The sequence below is a fragment of the Thunnus thynnus genome, chromosome 20 (genome assembly GCF_963924715.1).
Source record: "Thunnus thynnus chromosome 20, fThuThy2.1, whole genome shotgun sequence".
Lineage (NCBI taxonomy): Eukaryota > Metazoa > Chordata > Actinopteri > Scombriformes > Scombridae > Thunnus > Thunnus thynnus.
Window position 1 is genome coordinate 7,736,823 of NC_089536.1, and position 24,567 is coordinate 7,761,389.

General features: G+C 41.2%; 1 protein-coding gene across 1 annotated transcript in view; it reads right to left on the reverse strand.

The window, feature by feature from the left end:
* LOC137172205 (heparan sulfate glucosamine 3-O-sulfotransferase 3A1-like) overlaps positions 1-21,557 on the reverse strand; it is a 34,854-nt gene extending 13,297 nt beyond the window's left edge. The window contains exon 1 of the mRNA XM_067576503.1: positions 20,376-21,557. Within this exon, the coding sequence (XP_067432604.1) occupies positions 20,376-20,944 (569 nt within the window). The 5' untranslated portion in view covers positions 20,945-21,557. The remainder of the gene's footprint in view (positions 1-20,375) is intronic.
* Between the last annotated feature and the right edge of the window lie 3,010 nt (positions 21,558-24,567).

The following is a 24,567-nucleotide window of genomic DNA, read 5'->3' on the forward strand; positions in this document are numbered from 1 at the left end:
AAACATTTCTCAAGCACAGTGGTGATATTTATTTCACCAGCAAACACTTATCCCATCTGACATTTTCTCTTTTTCATCGGGGTGAAAAACTCCCCCCAAAAATGTGCAACCTCTTGTGTAAGGTGATGCGCTGTACTTTCATTTTTCCCTTTTTTAAAGACTTTCGGGGATCTTCAATCATCAAACAGCTCTACGAGCATATGATGGTGTGTTTTGTAGAGGTTCTCCTCTGTTCCCCTCTGATGTTCTGAGGAAGAAATATTTTTTTCCTGCTCTGCCCTGTTCCCCAGCCCTTCCTCTATGATCTAATAAGTATTCCAAAAGGCGACTTATTAAACACAGTCTTGTAAGATCAGAGATGATGGTTTCATTACAGTTATCAGTGCAAGGAAAACGTGAGTGGACTCGAGAAAACGTTTTATACACACACAGACACGTTTGGTCATTTAACTCCTGGGAATGTGCTTAAATGTCACTGTTTTCTCACTGAGCGTTAGTATGTTCAGTATGGCAACGGCTATAAAAATGTATCTATTGCAGATACAAGAAAACAGTATTATTCATGCAAAAACATGCATGTCTTTTATCATATTAAGTCAAAACAAGCACCATTGTTTTTGTCAGTGCAATATATATCCTTATCAAGCATTGCTCCATTACCTGTCCTGCTATAAAATGCACTGCGACAGTGGGGGGGAATGATAAATTGCAGCTTATTTCAATCTCTGGCAAATGAACAATCCACAATCCTTCACCGCTTTCAATCCCGACTAGATTCACTTTTTTTTTTTTTGTGCCTGCATCTGTTTTCTATTATAACACACATAGCGGTAGGACTTGCCACGGTTTGTGTTACAGCAGAACAAGTCGACAAGCATCCAGCGGGGAGCTCCTGTAAAAGTGAGAGAATTACTGTCACGGTTACACATAGGGAGGAACATTTATGATGGTTTCACTGACAGGTAACATTAACATGTACAGTAAGGCGGGCGTTATGCTGTAGTCTTTCTTTTTGTTAACTACTAATGCCGTGAAAAGAATTAAAGCAACGATGTGTTCGTTCATCTCTCGATACTTGCTGACATCCTGTCTGTGGACCTTAGTGCCAAGCCCATGCATTCCTTGTGAAGATGTAAATAAAACATGTCATAAATATGTAGTTTAATTTTTTTAAAGGGCTCAATAATTCTCACTGTAGGCACTGTAGGTTTTTTTTGCAAAAGTTACTCAAACTGGAGGAAATAGTGTATTTGTTGGGGACTATTTTCAGCCAATGATTAATAGACATTTGGCGCTCTGGTGTGTATCTACGGCTAAAGGATGGTGTATGTGGGGTTAACTCAAAATGAACTTGTCACCCAGTGCAGTGCAGTGCAGTGATGTGTTTTTAATAGTTTTTGGACAACAATGGAGCTCTAAGAGGGATAACCTACAGTACATCATGATTTTGTTACAGATTACTAACTTATTAGTAGGATCAGTTCATTGTTGGTTTGGTCTTTTAATGGAATTTGTTGACAATAAGAAAAATAAAGTCTTCTTTATCCTTTAAGAAGAGGTGAGGACGGATATTAATCTGTATAAAACAAACAAAAAAGAGATGTGATTCAATATTGGGGAGAGAGAAAGGCGAGGCTGAAGGAAGGGAGGAATGAGATGAGGAGGCGCTGGGTGTGGTGGTGACTGTACTGTGTGTGTGTGTGTGTGTGTGTGTGTGTGTGTGTGTGTGTGTGTGGTTGTTGCTACATCATAAAACAGACTGTGTTTGTCGCATCACTTTACACACACACGATGCACGCTCACACACAAGGATGAAAAGCTTGCAGAGATGATGTCATGTGCACCCTCAAAAACCCAAATCTTATTCAGAATGTCTGCTTTAATCTTCAACGACATTTCCATTTCATACCGGCAGCACAGGTAAGCATACTGATAATAACACAGAGGCATACTGTACCACACACACACACACACACACACACACATATACACACACATACAATTAAAAGTAAGAACTTGACAGGTTGAAAGCCCGAGTCTCAGTCTTGTTGGCTTACTTCTGAGAGCTCTGACTGTAAACCACCTGGGATTTTCTAAAATAGAACGACTTCTGAAAAGGAGTCATTGTTCTGTTCAAATACAAGCATATAGAGAAGCCAAAATTAGTCAGGTAGTATCTCAGCCAACAGAGCTGGAGCAGACAGGCTGGCAGATCTTCTCGCTGCGAATTCAGAACATCACTGCATTTTACTCTCTAGACGTCGTGGACTACCTCGCAAGCAGAGAGCTGCTGGTGTCGGTTTCGGCTGCCATCATGCTGAATTGCATTACGTTTTTTTTTACTCTGTTACAGTACTTTGTCTCAGGACCTATAGTCAGCAGAGGGCAAGAGGCAGTAAAACATAATTTCCATATGAAATTCGATAGCTGTAACATAATGAAAGCCAAATATTTGACAGTTAACTTTAAACAGGAGTCTAAGCTTACCTAGCTGAACAAAAAAAGTTAACAAGATAGCAAAACAGTACTGCACATATGCAACACATACAAAACCCCCCCAAGAGCTCAAGTTTCTGTTTAGACTGAATAAGAAGACTGAAAAAAGGAGAGGCAGATAGACAGTGTGAGATATTGGGAGAGGGGAGTGGGGGATAAGAGTCAAGCGTCACGTGGACAGCGGTATCGGGGAGTGTAAAAGTGATTACACTGTCTCCATGCTTTCTTCTTCTCTGTCTACTGCCTTTTCCTATTTCGTTTTTTTTTCCCCTCCCTCCTCTTTCCTCCCTCTATCCCTTCACTCCCAGGCTCAGAATACAAAGCGCCTGGCACCGTCACATCGCTTCCCTCATCTTTGTGCCAAGCCACAGCGAAAGCACACCAGCGAGCTCGCACCCTCCGCGCCGTCCTGCCACCACAGAAGAAGCAGAGAGGGGCAGAGATTAGCATGTATGAATGCTCCCTCTTATCGCTTCTTTTGACATAAACTCATTACAAACGGGCTCGCGGAATCTCTCTGGGTTTTTTTTTTTTTTCCTAGATTGTAGTGCCAGAGAGGAACAGACAGAGGCATATGAAGATTATGTTCCTTTACTCACATCTAGCGGCTTTAAATATTTGATAGGAGTTTTTTCTTCTTCTTCTCCTTAAACACCGGTGAGAATAAATAATGAGCTTGGTAAAAACAAATTACCAAAATGATTTATGCTCACCGGGGGATGAGAGTAAATGCAGTTCAGGAAGGCAGGCAGGGAGGAGTCGGTGTTTAAGACATGGTTGAATGCGTGATTTCCATTTTGCATCCCTTGCATTATCCATTAAATAAATAGCCCGGGGGGAAATGGAACTTTTGGCGCAGCTCGTTTCTGTTGAGGCAAACAGCGCCGCACATAACGAACAGGTGACGTTGAGGTGTGTGAGGTCTCCGTGCTATCCAGCACCGGTTGCACCAGCTAACAGCGATTGTAAAACAGTGCCAGCGAGGTGGGGCGAGATGGAGAACAGGTTGTCGCTGAAAGAAAAGGTGAAAAATTACCCGCTGTAGAATGTTACGGGGGGCTAAAAACGACACAGAATGGCGAGAGCAGAGCCAGCGGTTGCCTGGGGCTGGGCTGTGACCCAGAATTCAACAGACCCCCAGTGAGAAACCAGGAGGCCCCATCACGGCTGAGCTAAACTGGCCGCGTAACAGGAAAACACCTCCTCTTCCTCCGCAGACTGCAGAGAGGTAACTCCATCTGGGAGGCTGGACGGAGGGCGCAAGATAATATGAAGTGTAACGGAGAGCTGCGGCGTCTTGAGGAGCCGCTGACAACGTGCTAATGTTTTAGCCTGTCAGCTCTCTGCGAGCAGAGATGGATGGTTTTAGAAATAGAATGTAATTACAGGGCAGAACCTCATTGTCAGAGTTAGGACAATGTGTATAGTGTAGTGTGCAGGTCTTTTTTTTTTCTCCCCCATCCCGGCTAAAAAAAGGCAAACTGCTGAAGCAGGAAAGTGAGTTTGAGCACAGAGACGAGACTGACACAAACCACAAACGCAAATGATGTGCCTTTTTTAAAATAATTTGAAACATCAGCTTTCATTCACTATATTAAAGTGATCTCTTTTTATTTTTTTTATTCTAGTTTTGGATTCACGCTATCCCCCCCATCCGACCCATGCCCGCGGAGGCACCCAGACCGACAAATAAGGGTTTCTGGTCCAACAACAAGGTTTTGATCCCTCACTGGCTTCCCACCATGTACTCTTTATCCTTTATTTTGACATCATTATGTTAATTATGTTTATCATTATGTTGAGTTTAACTGTGAAAAGAGTCAATATTATTGTTCATCAATTTTCTAGGGCTTTCTAGGCTTCCCAGACACAATGTTGTGGTTTCATGGTGCTGTAACCAGTCAATCGCTACTTGTTTTAGAAATGTGAAGAGTTCGGTCTAATGTCAACAACAGAATACAGTTAGAACAGAGAATGAGTACGTTATATGTGATTTTTGCACACATTTGCCATGAATTGATCTATACTGATATCAGAAACTATCCTCATTAATGTCATGGTAATGATTTTTACGATGACAGGGGAAAAGGGAGAACATGAAACATAGTGACAGTCATGAAATCCAGATAAATTTGTAATTTTGAAGAAGCGACGCCTCATTTTAATACTTTACCTCCTGCGTTCAAACTATTTCAACCTTGCAGCTGAGCTAGAATATTGATTTAAAGGCTCCTATACATAAAGAGCTATATATTAACACTATCTCCATGAGGGATGTTGCGCTTCATTCTTTTACGAGCAGGTCTGTGGTGTATTTATGTACAGCATTACAGAGGTATGGTCCATGCAGCTGTTTTCCCGTATCAGTCCAATAACGAATGTTCTAATTCTCCCCAGGTCTGCCTGATTACTAAGCCAGTGCCATAACCTGATCTAATGTGAGCAGGTGATTGCATGTCGGCAGTTCCCCTGCACGTTGCCTTGGAGATGGTAAATGAGGTGTTCAAGAGGGAGGGGACACAGGCTTGATGATTCATGTTATCAATCAGAGGGTTATTTTTCAATATTTCACATTGATGTAATCGTCCTAAAAACACATTAACATTGAGGGAGTACTCCGCAGAGAGATAATGGCTGGATATTTGCGCTGTTATTGAGTCAAACTCTGCCAGGCTTGAATGACGGATGTGCCTTACATACAGAGAGAGGCTGCGGGATGAATAAATACGGTCTGTCCAAATCACAATTAGAAAATAAATAAATAGAGTGTAAAGACAATGATGAGGAGGGGCTGGGTGTGCACGATCATTCAAGAGAACACATTTACGGAGAAAAGAAGCAAACCAAAACGAAATGCATATTAATGCCATTCATATTCATGACAGTTGAATGGAGGCTATTATGAACCACTTTCAATCACATTTGCATTTACATTAGGGGCCTGTAATGCACTTGTAAACCTATAGAATAAATGGTGGTGAAGAAAATGTATAATTAGTTGTAAACAATTGGCATGGGTTTAATAAATGGGTGACTGTATGAGAGTGAAAATGTATCATTTACAGTGATACTGGGTATTTGGGGCCATTGCTGATACTGATATTAGGGAGTACAAAAATTCTGATATTGATATGACATTGTTGATGTGACATAAACACACATTTTTTGCAATGATCCCTCAAATGTGGCTCAAATCAAACACTTGTGACAAAGATATGTAATGGTGGCATGATATTCTACAGTTTAACAATAAACTTTATTATTATAGTGACATCAGTGCACTGAAACAGTAAACTTCACTGGGAATTTATTAATTATAAATTACTATAAATAAAAAAACACATAGAACAAAAAAACATGTGCATATACATTCAACTTTATTAAGAAATATTAAGAAAAAAGATACATAAAATGCAGCCTATATGACTTTAAAAAATAAAAATAAAAATATTGGACAACATATACACCAATAGGCCAATATTGGCTGACCGATATATATCGGTCGGGCTCTAGTACAAACATATGTTTGTGAGGGCATGTAGTTCTTCTTGACTGAGTCTGTCTGCATGTGCGTGCTTGTACATTCACCTAGAGACTCAAAAGAGCTTTGTAAGGAGCCATTTTGCTATAATGTGCATCCAAGAGTTCATCGGGGAGAGCTAGAAACGCACGCTGGCACTCGATTGCCAGAAGTAAGAGCTTTGTGGGTGAGGGGGAAATCCCTCCTGCTGGATTTACACCTTGCCAGAGCCGACCCTGTTTAAAAGCCAGTTGGATACAAGAAAGAGAAAAGAAACATAAGAGCAAAAACAGGGCAGTGAAAAAGAATATTCACTGCTGCTGCTGCTGCTGCTGCTGCTTGGCTGAGTGGAAAATAACATGATGTAATAAATGGTATGTCAGAAACAGACCAGCCCACGACAGCCACAGAGTCTGTGCATGCATGCGTGCGCCTGTGCGTGCACATGTGCATTCCGGTGCATGTGTGTGTGCATGTATGTGTGTGTGTGTGTGTGTGTGTGTGTTTAGGGCCTCTCCATTACCGCTCACATAACATTTGGCGGTGCAAACAAAGCACAGAATCATCAATGAGGACCACTACAGCTGAGGCGATGGTGGGGTGAGCCCTTGACAATATGAGCCTAATTACACACAGTTGTCTCAGAAGACCCATAAATCAATGCCGCTGGTGAATCCTAAACAACAAAATCAATACTGTTGCGTCTCAATGGCTATAATGAGAATCTAGTTGAAGGGGAGAATTTTAAATCAGCCATATATTGTGTCATTCCAACGCATTCCCTAAATCTCAAACACATGTTAAATTACAGTATAATGATTAAAACCAAACATTCTGACGTTTTCAATGTGCACTTCTAACGAGAGGCGGTTTTGTAGACGAAATAAAATGGCGTGACACCATTTCATTGTGATTAATAGAGTAATGGTTAAAATATTTCTTGGCTACTGTCTATTGTGATAGAGAGTGGTTAATGATGACTCTGGTACAAAGGGCTTAGTCACACAGAGAGTCAATGTGAAGAAAAGCACGACTCCAAATGTGTAGGGACAACATGTAAACCGGTGGGGGTCCTGAACTCTCATTTGTGTTAATCAAACTTCTCTAAATTGTTTGTATAATGAAATTATGGCTGTCAGGGAGGCCTGGGGGACATCAATTAACCAGATAAGCAAATGAAAATAAATCACTTTTTATCAAATGCGCGGCTGCCCGCCTGTGTGTCCAGTAAACACAGGGAAAAAACAGGAAGTGATTTTGTTCAGCGATTTGAGGGTCCATAAATCCAAGTGACAAGCAATCAGGATCACTGCTCTCTTTGTAGAGCCTGGGAAACAGTGGGAGGGCAGCGAAAACATTACTTTCGATACAGAGCTAAATAGGGTGGGCATGATAATTTTAGATGTGCTGCTACTACAAGTAAAAGCCTTAACCCTGGTTTAACGAAGGAAAATTGAATATATTTCGCTCAATCTTCCTTTGAATATGATAAAAGTACTCGGTTTGTGCTGGAAAAATAAAAGAAAAAGATAAAAAAGGTCACTATTAGTTCATGCATATCCACATCGGTGAATTTGCCTGTTACGAAATATGCTGAAAGCGCAATTTGGTGGTCAAATATGTGCGCTGTGCAAGTGCAGCATGGGAGAGCCACGATGAGAACAGGCAGCGCCGTTAATGGATGTGATCACAGCTTCCTGGTGAATAATGCAGCCTTGCTAATTGGCTGGATTAATAATTGATGGGGGCGTGTTCGACGAGAGCTACAGCGGATGAGGAACACACACAACCGTCTTGTTAGAGGACACTTTGAATCCTATATCTCCTGACATCTGTCTATGCTGGTGGCTAGTTTTAAATAACCAGGTTCCTCCTCTTATTGATGATATGGATATGACTGTAGGGGAGGATGTGTCCGTGTGAGACGAGGATGTCAGAATAAACAATCACCCTGACAACATAATGATATAATGAGCCCCGGCCCCACCACATGTTTGACGGTTAAATGACTTCGGTTCATGTCAAGTCCCACAGGCTCCACAATGTTGTTACACCCTTAGTCCAAACTGACCGTGGCTGACTCAGAACTAGCCAGCTGCATAAATAAAAATGACTGCAATAATGCAGAAATGAAACATAAGGTATTGATATAACGTTTTTTTACAAAATGCTCGGCGTTGGATCTGGAACTTGGTGATCCAGCTCGAACTCAGTGACAGGAACTAATGTGGCTCACGGGGGGGGAAAGGACACGAGCTGATGAGAAAAGATAGGTGTGGCAAAGAAATGAGACATAGGGGGGTAAGAAAAATAGATTTTACTGTAAACTTGATTTATCCGCTGTTCTTGAGGTGTCCAGTTTCTAGAGGATGCATAAAACCAGCCCATAAAAAGTCTTGTCTTCCTGTCTCTTCGGGTCAACACCTTCGAACCACTGTTGTGCTCTTACAGGACACAATAAGATCAATATCTCAGGGTGTGTTCAAAGGATTTCTGACAATCCGACAGCATTTATTATAGAGTTCAATAGGGGCTAGACACAAAAGAACAGAAAAAACAATGACCTGGTCCGATCATTCAAGTCAATAAAGGATACACCTGTGTTTCTTTCATGGAAAGCGGCAGAAAAAATGACAATTCGTGGTTTTACAGGGGTTTAGGGTAACAAACAAGGAAGTCACTGCACGCGGCCAAAAACGGTCAAACACACTGTCGTTTTTACACTGTTGTTTTTGTTAAACAAACAATATATAACATGTTAATTAATTAGCTTTAGATGTGCTGGTAGGTGGATTTTGTTGACAGAGCCATGCTAGCTGTTTCCCCATGTTTCCAGTCTTTATGCTAAGCTAAGCTAAATGTCTACTGGCTGTATCTTCATATTTAACAGACAGATACAAGAGTGCTATCAATCTTCTTATCTAACCCTCGCCAAGAAAGCGAATAAGCGTGTTTCCCTAAGTGTCGGATTCTTCTTTTAAATTGACATTTTTGTTTCCACAGATGATTACATAACTCTCTAAAGGGAGAACGTGTCTTCTGAACAGTGGTGAAAAGCTGCTCCTAGATTTTGCATCCATAATTTCCCTGCCATGGTTCATCTCTCACTTTTCTCATACTGGTCCGCAACTGAGGAAATCTGTTCCCTGCTCCTCTCATTAACATGCAAATCCTCATCTAAGGAGAAAGGATAATAGTGAGAAAAAGAAGCCCTTTTGTGCAACTCCAGAGCACCGAGGATGTTCCTTCCTACTTCTATTAGCTGGACATGTTCCTCTGACAGCGATCTCCCTCCTGTCTAATGTACAGTCAGACCTAGTTACAGTAGCAATTACTAGTGCTCAGGTTAAGATTAATTGAATTACTGGGTGGCTTCCCTGCACTCCTCTGTGGGCATATCAATCACGGCCTGTGCGCTACACAGAACCTTTATCACCCTCTTCCATCTTTATGTAAAAAGACACAGGCTATGCTGTTGCACTCCATCTATCAATAAACGGGTCTAGGGTGGCAAACTCATTTTCTAACACATTCCTCTCTTTAATCAAGCAGCCTGGCATTCGGGGTAGTTAGTAAAAGCTGTCTGCCATCTTTTCTCCAAATGAATAAAATGATTGAGAAAATTAAAAATAGAGCAGCTGGGATTCTAGAGACTCTTGTTTGACTTTGTGAATTTGAAGAAAAGGGTAAATCTTTACTCTCTATGAAGTCATAGAATATTTGTGATACATTTTAATTGATCATTTTTAAAGATAAATCCCTCTATAGAGCACAGTGAATTGCCTGTTTTGTGCTATGCAACCTTTCAAACGTGAAATACAAAAGACTATGTAAAGCATTTGTTTGAACAGCTGGATTTGCACTTGAGGAACCAGGTAGCTTTTCAAAAACCGCACATGCAATGGATCTGCAGTGCTTCTGTTTGAATAAAATCACTCTCAAGGCAGATTAAATGCCACTCTGTCATTCTCTCTCCATTCACCACCTCCATTATTAGCTATTTTAAAAATTGTGCAGGATTTCTGGTCATGGTCTATAGTACTGCCAAACCCTAATCTTCAGCAAGTTTTATTTCACTCATCACTACTATACAACTCTTTGTTCGTCATCTAGCAGGAATATACAGAATACACTGGATGTAGAAGTGCTGAAAGCTCCAAAATAACATCTGAAGGAAATAATGTGCTGGCCTCTTTGTCGATCATGCCAAAAAAATGCCAATCCCACATTTCAGATGGACTCCAAGAGCCACACACACACACACACACACTCTCTCAAGCTTAGCTACAGTGTAATTCTCTGTTTTGCATGGAGACAGAGGTTGGGCAGTCAAATAGAGGTTGTGCCTGAGGTGCCGTCTGGCATATCCTCGGCCCATGTCTGCAGGGCGGACTCTGCCAAGGCGACTGGCACTGGCCATGTCCCAGTGGAGCAAGAGAAAAAGGATGTTTGGTGCCACCCTATCACCACACAGGCAGCTGCAGATAGCACACATGGCAAGTGTGTCAGAGTCCATGCCTTTAAGCACAGAGAGAGAAAAGGAAACAATTCCATGTTTGGCCAGTAAGCCCAAAAAAAGACCCTTGAAAAGAGTGAAAGACTTTTCCTATTGAGTGAACGGAAGTAAAGGGCTGGAAAGATGAACCTCCAACTTCCTTGAGTAGTAAACACTTTAATGTTTTTTAATTTTACGGGGACTTGAAATACAGGACGGAGATGTGTGCCAGAAAAATGAGGAATCTGTGGCAAAAGTATTTTAAAGAAAACACTATAGGAATGGAAAATGGAGGACCCAAGAGGAGAGGGCTTCCTTCTTTTTATTGGTTCCCATGCTTTCCATAGCTCTGGTTCTCCCCTCTCTCTCTGTCTGTCTCTGTCTTTTGCTCTCTGGTGGAAAATACGTAGGACTCCCCGTCCTGTGATAAAGCTGTTGCCTGTGAGATGGGAAAGAGAGATCCATCACGCTGAGGCGTTGGTTTACCTGCCAATCCGCACCACTGAGGGCTATAACATGTACATGCTCCATACATGCATCATTTACCAAGCCCTTCTGTGCCCAAATAACGTGGGTTTGGCTGCACGTTTCTAAAATCCTAAAGCATACTGGCAAATCCTCTGAAAATCTTGATACGCATGAATTCTGGAGGTTGTTTTGCGGTTTGTTTAGTTCACTTCTACGAAGAGAGCTGAAACAGTCTAGTCTAAAGCCCCTTGACTCTCCAGTGCCAAATGATAGGGTTACAGTCTCTCTTTGTTTGTAGAAGGATAACACTTAACTTCCATCAATCTTGGACTGCCAAGAACAAAATACTGAAACATACAGTAGAGGAACAGAAATATAGTACAGGAAGAAAATTGCCAACATGATTTGTTCCTTTTGGCTGGACCACAATAGCAGGTCCAGCCATATAAACGCAAATGTCTGTCACTGACTGACTGACTTAGTGAGTGACTGACTGATGAAGTAACATCACTGGTCAGCCGAAGGTGGCTGAAGCTTGGGATCCCAGAATGCATTTCGCCACCAAATGGCAACAATGGCGGAGCTTTTGAGCCAGGCTAAAAGCTGTTGTAATATTCGCTGTAGGACTGATATGTCACTTTGTTCAGGTAAGAAAGTAACTATTTAGATTTCCAACATGTGGTCAGTGTATCCAAATAACGTCTATTTGGGAATTTGCTCAGGCGTTTACGGAGATGTGAGGGACCGATGGGCGGGTGAGACCAGCTGGTCATCTCAGCCTCTAGAGGCCCAACTCAGCCCAACCGAGATTATCGGCCGGTCAACATCCTTCCTCATCCCACGGAGAACATGATCCGATGAACTGATCTGTGCTCTTTGGTGATTTACCCTTGGCTCCAATGTCTCCGTAGCATTTTGATATATGATATAATTCCTTTTGGAAGATAAATGTTGGTCTCAGATGAAACCTAACAATTGTAGCTGCCGCATTAGTTTGTCTGAAAGTAAAGTGAAGCTTCATGTTTTTACTGGACAGAACAACAGCGTAGCCTCTGGGGCTCAATATGTACAGATATCACCACATTTCAATATAAATGTATTAAAATGAACAGCTCAATCTATATTAAATTTCATTTTATTTTATTAAGCTACATAACAGTTTGGACTTTATTATAGCGGCGTCACAGACTGAATGACATAAATTACTGTGTCTCTCTGTCAATGAGGTCATTTTTTTGTGAGAAAAAAGTGTTAGTGGAGCTTCGACTGGAGATTATTTTGTCACAGTACAGTCAGGTAAGTTGTGTTGAAGCTGAGCTGCTGCTGACAGCAAGTACGTTACTGTTCCAACTGCAGAATGATGGTACTGTGTCCTCCAGTCCTCAGAGTTTGTACTCCTGAGTTGAACTTGCCAAGTCTGAAGTAGCAACTACGCAAGTCCGAACTTGGTGTACTTGGTATTGAGAAAGGCTCTTTGTCGAATTGGCTTCAGTCAAAGCCTGGTGCACTTCCTTGGGACTTGGTCGCCAAGTGTCGCCACTTCCTGTACCCTCTAGCATTTCATACACAGTCTAGCCATATACTAGGTTTTAACCTTGTTTCACTTCAGTCATACTGCTTGTGAGGAGTGCCTAGAGGCAGGACTGCTGCAATGTTAGAAAACATTACCTGGCAGGTTTCCATAGAGTTCAAGGACAATAAACATCACTTACATTCATGGACATTGCTCGAAAACCACTAAATCAGTAACGGTATATCGCCTGAAAATAGACCACCAAGCTGCAGACATGAAGGTAATGTCTCGAAAAGGTCAAACATCTCACATTTCTCCATCAGAAACAATAAGACGATAGGAATGATGACAGCACATTGTAGCTTTACAGTGCAATATATTTTTGTACAGTCAAGCACAATCAAAAAAGTGACCTCAAGTGCCCCTTTTGAAATATGAATCCAGAATAAATGTTTCATAATGTATGGGCTAATACCTCATAAAAAGACCAACAGCTGCTAAGCTGAATGGGCCAGAGATATGATGGGGTAAAACAGGTTGCTGACTAGAGTACACAGAAACCCAAAAGTGAATAAACAACAGAATCCTAGAAACAATGCAACCCGATCCCAATGTTACAGTACCATCTGTTGGCATTGTGAACTCTGAGGGTGGCACATTCTGTGGCAGGCCCCTTGACCCTCCTGACCGTGATCAATCACACTCCCTTTCTGCACATGTTCATCAAAGCTTCAAGAGTTCCTGATCCCTGAGACCTGAAATATTTGGACTAAAGGAACCGGCTAGCGTCCTTCAACTTGCTAGGTTGCAAGAACACGACAAACAGCTCTTACTTTAGCTGCATCAGGTGAATACATCAGGTGTGAGATCCAGGTGGTGTCTGCAGAGCACCCTGCACCTGCTACCTGTCCTCACCCACCCATCGGGGGGCAGATTCCCAGGATGCCAGAGGGCAGCTGCTGACAGGCACTACTTTGGATAGCCCCCTAGCTTCTATCTACCTCCCCTGCATGGGGCCTCCTAGGTTCAGCTGCTAAGGGCATGCAAAGTTGTCGGAGGGGGTGGCGGAGGTCAAGGAGTTGGTGGTGGTGGTGGTGGTTGGTGGGGGGGGGGGGGGGGGGGGGGGGGGGACTGCAGTCGCTGGTGGGTTACATGCTTTCAGCAGGAGGTGAGTGTCCCGGTTTTACAATTATACCCCCCGATAATCACTTTCACAATCCAAAGGCAGCTCGGAGCTCATGCTCAGGAGGTCTCTGGTGATCACGTTACGTCCGCTGTGTGTGTGCCCTCTACAACCCCAACCGTGACCCTTCCACCTCTGCTGCTCTCTGCTCCACCTGCCCTCCTCAAACCTGCCCTTATGTTAGCAGATGCAGTTCTGCTCCAGAAAAACTGCCTCACTCAATATCTAATTTTGTAAACATCCTGCTTTTTTTTATCATTGTATGCCAAATATATTTCAAAAAACCATTTTTAGTTAACTCTTACATTGAAATTCCATCTTGTGGAACATTGAGAATTTTTGGCAAATACATCTTGTACTTAAGCGCACATTCAATAACCACATAACTTTTCTGACAATCCAGCCAAACATAGTTTATTTTGGAAAGGATTTAATTCTAAACTTGAAAGTAGACCTGCAGGTTTCATACACTGGGAATCTCCTCTCAGTATTTAAAACCTTTCCCTTCCGAAACAAGTCCCATTCCAACATCCTGTTTCATGACGAAACATGTCTAACTACATTAGAAAATTACCACCCACAGGCATTTCACAGGACCTCTGAGAATATTTCATTACTGCCTGGTATTTTTTATTGCAGCGTCAAAACAGGCTAAATCAAACAAGGGAACAATTAGGGGAAATGGGTAAATCTGTTTTCAAAATCTCGACTGAGAATTGCTTGAACAAATGGCTCCTTTCAAAGTCTCTATAACGAGACCATGGAGGAGCATTTTTAAGGGTTTACACACACAGACACATAACACCAGGATGTTCCACATGGTTTTGGCTGATATGGTTATATAAATCCAGATAGGCAAGTGAAGTATTTGAATGTTGGTTTCTAGAGTGGTGCAAAGAGCCCGGGCAGTGAAGACCAAACTATTTTCGACTAAATCTCTCTATTTTAAAACTCTGAGTAACATGTCATTCCTGTATTCCTTTCTGGGTGACATCCAAGGGCAGCAGCAAGCGCCAAAAGTACCCTGGAGGTGCTTACAGTCTGCATGCTCATATAAATATGGACACATAGTATACACACACATAGCCTCATGCTCCAGCTGGTGTGTTGTTTTGTCATGACAACCTGCTGCAGGCACACAATAAACACATACACACGCATGTTGGAACTCGTTCTGTATGTTTTTACCAACTGTGTATATGTCTGTGAATTGATAAAATCATAGGAGCTGCTTTAGGGTGACTAATACAACAACTTTACCGTCCTATAAGACACATAACTCTCAGGAATTTCTTCACATTAACATCTAGCCTCTCCAATTTAGAGTTGTCATGCTTTCCACTAGTCCTCCGACCTCTCCACTAGGGCTGGGTTTAAAAAATTCGATTTTCCAATTCAAATCGATCTTCATTTGAATGATCTGATATTGATTCATAAAATCTAAAGTTTGATCTTTTAATATATTCCTTTTCCCGTGGATGCGTGAAGCTTTTTAACCCCGTTAGTCTCGCATGGCCAGCCCTTGGTTCTTCGTACGACGGGATGTGGCTACGTGAGAGACTAGTGAACCTCAGTTGAATCAAAAAACATGGAAGGAGCTGCTCCACTGAAGGCACCACCGCCACGCCTAAAGGCAGATGTCTGGTTGCATTTCGGATTAAAAAACAATATGAAGACATAGAAGAGCTGGACAAAAGCAAAGCCATATGTAAAACGTGCAAAATGGAGGTAAAATATTACTAATAGTGCTAGTACTAGTGATAGTACCATTGTTATCTGGTCACTTAATACTCACTGACTGTAGAGTCTGTAGAGTTGCACTATATTGTGTTGTAGTGGTAACATGGTCATGTTTAATAAAATGATAATTAATGTAACTGCTTTGAGGTTCATTCTTCATGCAAACATTAATATTTTTAATAATCCACCAGGTTAGAGGGTTCCTTTTACAATTTACAGCATTAGTTCTATGAATATCTCTTTCATATCCAAGAAAAAATGGTACTGTAAATGAAATATCTACAACCCGATCAATATTGAATAAGAATCAGAAATCAAATCGACTTGTGAAATCAGTGGTGACACTCAGCGCTACTCTCCATGCTCAAAATTACAAGTTAAAACGTCAGGCAGCAGTAAACAAGGACAGAGTTTTTAAACCCTGCCACCAAATGAATTGACACCCACTGTAAACACGGCCAACATATGGGAAACTTGGATGTCGGCCTCATTTCAAACACCGAGAATTCAACAGCTTTTCATCGTCAGCACTCGACAAATGTGACTTTATTTTCTTAGTCTTTTTTTTTTTCTTTTTTAATGGAGTTGTATCAACAAACCCAATGGGCTAGACTAATATAAGAAGAAAAAAAAAACGCTAATCACAAAAGAAAAAAAAAAACGGCATTCATGGAATTCAAACACAGTCGAGCACGTAATATTATTCCACACATTTACATCTGGATCTTGAATTGCATTTGAAGAGAGGAAGAAAAAGAAAAAAAAAAAAAAATAGACGCATATCCACATCTGAAGCTTGTCTTGCCACACAGACCACTACCGCACAGAAACACACGGATCAGGCCGCACGACCGTACCGCTTTCTAGCACAAGTCCCTACTGGGTCACTGCTTTTATGATTAAGACCCTTTTTTTATTACCATTACAGAACTTCTTTTCAAATACGGCCAGTTTTATGAACAGGGAAACCCCTAATTTAATAGGATTTTTCAGCTTTTCTAGCAGAGCACACTCTTTTCATTTACTCTCTCGTGGCTCTCAGTAATGCATACATAAAGAAAACATTAGGAGGAGAAGCTGGAGTGGGTACACTTCGAGATAAGCACAGGCTACAACATTACAAAAAAAAAGATCTGCTGGCATACACCTGTTTATTTCCTAGATATTTATTTCAATTCTGGATTGTTTAAAATCTGTCTCAGCTCTGAGGGCTGGAGGGCAAACAGAACGCCTTGTTGTGTGAAGAAAAATATGTGCGTATCCCTGCTTGTGTGTATCCACATTAATATGTGTGCGGTGGAGCCGGCGGCACAGTGCCCTTGTTGCTTAACGGGTCACACATGTTTTTATGAAGGGTAATTAACCCATTAAGGGATCTGGTGAAGCAGACATCAAAACAGGAACTGCGGCAGGGTCTAGACAGGTGAAAGCTGGGCGTTCGGTAACCCAAGTAGGCCAAAAACATAATACTGACTAGTCTGTAGCATGGACCTCTGCCTTACTTCACAGTATTTGCGTTTGACCTCCTTGTTCGCTCCGAGTGTCCATTTCCACAACAAAAGCCTAACAGGTTGTGTGTGATTATACGGATACACCGCTGAGAAATGTGTAGTGAAATGTAACACTGACTGACTGGGCAATTACTGTAGACCGGGTGTTGGTTTCCTGTTTAACAAAAGGCCTGAATTTATCAGGAGAACATGACAGGGACTTCTGAAATATGCCTCCTGACAGAAAGTGCATGAAAAGCCAGAATAAGATTGTATTCAAAGACATATTTTTGGGTTGAAACACATTAGTAAAGCTGATTACACTCCTCTTTTGGTCATAGTGAGTTCAACATGCCGAATATGATCTTCGGGAACACCCAGAAAAACTCATTGAAATGTAGAAGAGTAAATATATAAAGTTGTTACCAAGATCTGAAGAAATACAGATGGTGAGACGGAATTTTACACAACTATACGGAGTCATTGGACACATAAAAGTGAAGTTAAAAGTTTAAAGCTACCAATGTTTCATGTCCTGACAGCCGTGCTGTCAAAACGGCAACTTTTATCCTTCTCAATAAATTACAGATTTTTTTTTTTTGCATCATAGCTTTGGGTGTGAGACTGACTTTTTAGGGCAGTTGATGGAAATTCCCATAACAAGCCAGACAAGTATAATTCTGGGAAAGCTGGAAAAGGAGGCTGGAGGTGTTGCCACGTCACATTAAGAGCTTAGAGGTGTTAAAGTATGTTCCACACATTCCCATAGGGACAGAGACCGGTGATTCATGCTGAGGACACATATCGACAATAAACAAAGAGGCTCCTGAGACGGAAGCCTCCGCGTTTTAAGTATTCAGTGTCGCTAATGAAAGGAATCACATAATTCGAGCAAATTGGATACAGTGATTAGTCACAGAAAATCTGGCCTTGTTTTCTACAAACATGAACAGTTGTTTCTTTATTTCTTTTTTGTTTTCAGGACAGTATTATTCTGATAGTGCGGAGTTGCATCCTAGGAGTTTCTTCCTAAATCTTGATGCGTCAGCTTTCAAACCGTCACGTGTCGGACGAGTTTTAAAAACCCTTACAGCCTTGAAATCTTAAACCGGGCAGCACGGTAACCGACTCTGAGTCACCCTGATTGTGACGATTTTCGACGAGGGGGCCAATTTAAGTTTAGCGATTGCAATCAGACTGATTTCCTGCTTCCGACGAGCACTTCTGAAGTGAGCAAAAAACACCTCTACGTGACCTCAAGCCGACAACTGTATGGGACTCAATCAAAAGCTTCCACGCAAAACACAAAGGCCATCAACGGGATGACTCAGACGTCGCTGAAGAGAGAGCTGACACAAGAGTGCTCCGCCGCAGAACAGATGAACTCCTGCAGAGCGGGCCACGCTGTTATAACAGTTATTTATTCCTCTTTTCAATTCAAGGGTCTTTTCTGTTTTAAATGGACAGCATTAAGGGGAACCGGCACTAAGGTCTATCCTTGGAGGCACGGTCCAAATTCCAGAGAATCTTGGCAACTCCTTGGGATAGATGGGACCCTCATGGATATAAAACCCCACAATGGATGAATAGGTAAACAGAAGGGTGTGAAAGAGTGATGGCGAAAAGAGAATGTTCACTCTCAGAGAGGCACAAAGAGGGAGGTGTGTGAGTGGGAGATGGGAGAGAGCCAGAATGTTTGGGGGAGGAGAGGAGAGAGAGAGGAAGGGGGTGGGGGGGGGTGAGCGAGAAGGGTCTGGAGGGAGTTGTCGGTGAGCGAGAGTAAAAGTTTTGTCTCCAGGCTTTTTAGAGGGTGCTGTGTGTAGTGTTAACTCAATCAAAAGGTGAATTATACCTCCAGAGACACTCAGGTAACCTTTCATTATAGCCCTAATCCTTCTTAATAACAGAGCCGCAATGTCGGCAATGCCCCATTAGACAGAGAACCACTGAGAGGCAGAGCCATTATTCCCCACAGGCCTGTGGAAATGTGAACACACAACACTCACTCACACACACTCGCAGTGACAGATGAAATCAATCACAAATTCGACTTGAGCGAGCAGACCCCTCCACGAGGAGACGGAGAGACATTGACGGAGAGTAAATGTGTGTTTATGTGCGATCCGGAGTTTCTCGAAAGTTCCACTTTTATTAGGCAGGACTGTAACTGAATATGTGAAATCTAGACTGAAATAAGCCTCTTTTTTTTTGGAATAAAAAGGTCTGCAAAGCTTTGAACATGTGTTTTCTAGCTGAAGAGTTTGTAAAAAACTTTTTGAAACAGTAAGAAAGAAGCAGGGACGGATGCTGGCACTATTTTTGACGTACTTAATTCTAATTTAATTTATTCATGTAAATATTCAAGACATCATAAAACGCTGAAAACTTAAAGCCTGCATTGAAATAAAATATACAAATTTCATTAAGTGTTTTTTACTTTCTTCACAGTTTAACTTTTTAGAGAAGCAAACACTGTTTTACTATTTAGATCAGAAGCTCTATTAGACTTCACACTTATTTCTGTAACTTGGAAGAAAAAAAAAGATTTGCAGTGGGACAAATGTACAAAAACTATATAAATAATTACATTAAATTGTAACAGCAAGTGTGATTATGGTCTGTGTGTTTATAGGATTTATAAAAGGCAATGAATCTTATAAAAAAAAGAAAGTAAAATTGGGGAATAAGTTATATTAAAAGTCAGCAAGTCTCATGTTTACTGCAAAAGTGCTTCTCATTAGCCTTCAGAATTGTGCATCTATGTCATAAACATGAAATCAACGATGTTAATTTTAGGAATGACGAAACTGATGAAATTGCACTGAAACCTTTAGTTTTACAAGTGGTTTTACAGGCAGGGGTAGACATCTAGGCTGAGGCAGCAATGATTCAACAGAGAAAACTGCCACTTGGTTGAAATTCTAAATAGTTTGATTGAACCTTGTCTTATTTCCCAGCCTAATCAAGCTGTAAACCGTGATTCCACTATGGCCCTGACCAAAGCAACTTAAAAGGCAGTTAACCCTAAAATCTGCAACAAAATGAGCAGTCTGATAACATCTAATAAAAGCAGGCCCTAATGTAGCGTAATAAATCAACAGGCTGTCCACAGTGACCCTTCCAGCAGCAATTAGGCTACTTCTATAAAAGTTGAGATGTTAAATAAAGATTTCTGGGTTGTGCAGACTAATCTCTATCAGTGATGTAGTAGTTGGCAAAATAAAAAGTTGGATAAACACAATCCATCAGTATGGCAATTTAATGACTAATAACAATATACAGAAGTTGAGCCGAGATTTTAGGAGGGACGTTAATTAATGTATTTTTAATATCCTCCCTCTGCAATAACTTATTACCTTGTTGGTAGAAATTAATGTAAAAGATTTATCTCGGGTCTGAAAAAGTGTTTAAACTCTGACTTTCAATTGGTTTCCCCCCCTCAATTTATAATGAATGTATTAAATATTCACCTGTACCACTCCAGCCCGTTCTCATAGTTGCGGTCGAAGAAGTGCGGCTCCGCTCCAACGGCTCTGATGTCCGGATGAACCCGGAGAAACTCCAGCAGAGCCCGGGTCCCTCCTTTCTTCACCCCGATGATGAGAGCCTGTGGCAGCTTCTTGCTTCCCTCCCCGAGCGGACTGAGTTTACCTGCAAACCTCGGCGACACTTTCCTGGAGGCAACTAAATCCGGCGGCGGCAAGATGAGAGACTCCTCTGATAGCTCAAAAACCTGCCCCGCGCGCTCATCATCCGCGAGGACCCGTGAGGAGCGCCTGGTGGCCCCGTAGCCCGTCAGCTCCGACCCGGCGGTCCATTCGTACACCAGCCTTTTAGTCCTCAGCGACCTCAAGTCCTCGAAAACCCCCGCAGCCCGGCTGGAAGAGGCTTTGACCGGTGAGGGCAAGGTGGTGCTGTAGCGGTCGGCGAGGCAGTGCAGGAGGAAGAGAGAGGTGAGGAGGGAGCCCAGCATGACCGCCGCTTTCCTGAAGATGCCTCGGGACGGGGGGTCCAGTTTACTGATGCGGCTAAAAGCCATACCGGTCCCTGGGTGGTCGGTGCAGGAGCCACAGCCATGCTAGGCACACATTGTTGAGTCTTCTTGCCATGAAGAAACCCAGGACTGAGTCTTCATCCACAGTGTGCTGCGGATAACACCTCTGTCTCCTCCAAAAAAAAAAAAAAAAAAAAAAAAAAAATAGCCAAATGATACCTGATGCGCACAGGTGAGAAAGATAAAGCCCAGCCAGAGCGAAGACAACCAGAGCAGGTGCTTCCAGATACTGTACAACGACTTCAGGTAATAAAGTGTCTTCTTCGCTTGCTCTGTGTAGGATGCCACCACGAGCCCTGATGTACCAGCAGCACGTGTATAGAGTTGTAAACTTGTCTCGCACGTCAGGTTGGTTGACAGGCACATCCCTGGCCAATGAGGAGAAGGTAGAAGCAGACAGGAGCCAATGATATTCCAGCTGGGTGGGGACACATGCATTAACCACCTCAGCCAAATTAGAAGGAATTTTTCATGTAGTCTGCAAAATATAATTATCTGTGAAGTGGAAAAAAATGCTGCACAGACACACAGCAATACAAACTACAATAATGTACAAAGATATATGACACAAACGCCTTTGCAAACATGCAAAAACAGACAATTATACATTTTAATACATAAAAAACAAACTCCTTAATGTTAAGACAAAACACACACACACACACACACAGCAATTCTGTGCACATGCTGCAGGGGTAATTTTAGATAAATGTTTGTCAAGGTATGTTAAGTGTATCACCTCCATTTTTTTTTCCTGTGCCAGCATGTTTTGAGTTTCCTAAAGTATTTCTTGGATCTTCAAAAACACACGAGGGACCATTTCTCCGCCACATGCAGCTCAAGTCAGGCCACCAAGGAAGATGGCCTCTGCCATGAACTCTTTTTTTTTTTTTTTTTTTATGACACATAGAAGAACAAAAAAGTGAAATAATGATAACAGGGCACATTATTTCTTTACAAGTGAACAGGAACAGAACCAAATGTTTCACATCTGCTCCTGCCTTTTGGGTATTAGCATGAGAATGTGCAGGCAGTGCTTCAATGCTGCACAGCTCACTGCTCGAGAAAGAGGATGGAGACCTCAACACTGGGCTGTATTGCCAGCGCCAGATGTCCCCCCATGTTGTCGGAACAATACATGGGGGTGTCCCGCATTTAACAAATCACACCCCGTGTCTTTTCTCTGTCTCCCTGATGCTGGAGAGATGCTCAACCCCCTCAAACCAACCGCGATGACACTCAGCATTCCCTCACAGAGGTCAAATGGCTTCACACACTCTTCTTATCATGCTGCTAAATAATGATGCTTAAAAAAACAGATTCTCTTTCTTTTCATGAGTGAACACTTGTTGAAAGCACATTTAATTCATTAATTTTTTTGCAGTTATTGAAGGAACCATGAAACAGAACAGTAGTGGTTCCCAGCTCTCTGGATCAGGAGCCTCCAAAAGGGGTCACAAGTTAAATCTAAAGGGGTCGGACATGATTGATGGAAAAGGAGAGAATCCAAACAAACTTCTTCAACAGAAAATAATTTGTCATTTTCTGACTTTTCTTATCATTCTTTTTTTTTCTTGGGAACTACTTAGATAAACTGTAAGTTGAAGAAGCGGTCAGATTGTTCACTTCTTTAATAGTATTTATACCACAGTGTAAAAATTCTACAAGTAAATATCCTACATTCAAAATCTTAAGTAAAAATACAGCAGTACTATCAGCAAAATATAAGTGTTATATTATTATATATATTATATATTGGATCATTGTTATGGATGCATTGACATGTAAAAATATTTTTTTAATTATATTTTATTTATGAACTTTTTTCTTTTTTTTACATCACAAAGAAAACAAACAAAAACACACAACGCTCACAAAAAGAGTACACAAATGCATTTTAATTCATGTAATAACTTATGTAAAAATTATTATAATGTTATAGCTGGTGGAGATATAGCTAATTTAATTACCTTATAAACTTGCCGGGTAGTTTTATCATATATAAATATATATAAATCATATTTTATAAGATGATGATATGTTTTGTTTTAAAAATCTAAACATGCAAAGTAATTATAGTTGTTGAATTAATTTAGTGAGGTAAAAAGTACATTTCCTACTGAAATGTAGTGGAATAGAAGTTTAAAGTCACATGAAATTGAAATACTTGAGTAAAGTAAGTACCTCTAAGTTGTACTTATGTGCAACATTTAGTATAAATACACTTAGTAACTTTGCACCACTGATTTTTCCCATTAAAGCCTGTAAAAAGGTTTCAAATTAAGTAATTTTTAGGGGAATTCATTCTCACAGGCGGGTCTGAGGGGTCACACATAGTCACACATTACTTCATTTTAAGAGAACATGAGCCAAGAAAGGCATGAATCACTGATATAGACCATCGATTAGTCTAATAACGCTGTTGTCCTCGGTGGCGTCTGAGTTGGGACTCTAAATTTGGGGTGTGCCTTGTGCAGTGTACCCATTTTGAAGAATGCCTAATGTTTGTGCTGTGACACATACTTCCTTCAAAGAAAAAAAACAAAACAAAACAAAAAAGAAAAAAAAAAAAAAAAGCAGCATTTTGTGTGTAATTACACACCCAGACATGGGCACTTTTAGAAAATGTGCAAGCAGTCTAGAAGGCATGTAAAATCGTAATTCGGCTTTCATCTTCACCGTTTATCCAAATTGCAGCACTATGGTTACACTGACGCAGCCTTTTTGGAATCTTGGATGCAGAGTTAGGTTTTAAGTTTAAAGGGAGCACAAACACAAAATGTTTATTATCCTTTGAATATAATCTTGCATTTTACTTTGCATATTGAATAAATTCTCAAGGAATGCCATGGGAAAGCACACGTGTGCCAAGGCGGTGCCAAATAAAGAATGGCTGAGTTATCTGTGTCTGCTTGTTGTTTCATAGAAATGTATAAACCATACCTTGAGTTGTGCATTAGCTCTCTCAAATGCACCATCAACAGCGAGAATATAGTTGTGAAGAAACAGTTTCCATTGCTTAGCTGGCCAAGTAGTTAGACTGTGTGTCTCAGCCATGCACATAATCTCCAGACAGGTTTATGAACTGAGGTTTGGGAGCTGTCAGTTTGGAGGAGGCATCTTTACTGCCAATATTATGACTTTACGTTTCTCGACCTGAAATCTGTGGCAGTAAAATCCTACCTTTTTTTATTTCCGGGACAATATTCAATTTAGCTTTGGACAACCGCTCTCTTTTAGTGGCATATACATTTAAGAATCTAAGAATTTATGCAGGATATTGAATTATTGTCGGAAAAGTACAATGCTCCACGGGGCAAACACGGTTAGAAACAGATGCAGCTAGTAAAAAAATATAAAGGATTTACACGTGGAAATTGTATGGATTTAATTTATGAGTAGTTCCATCCCTGAACTATGATCTGCGTCACAAATTTCCACACAAGCCGTGTAGCTCCTTGGCTCCAGAAGTTCATCTCCTAAAACCATCTCATTTTGGAATAAAATTAACAGTAATGCCCATTTAAGAGCTCCATTAGGTATGTTAGTTAGAGTTTAAGAAAACTAAAATTATATAATACAGTACCTACCCACCCAGACGGTGGTAT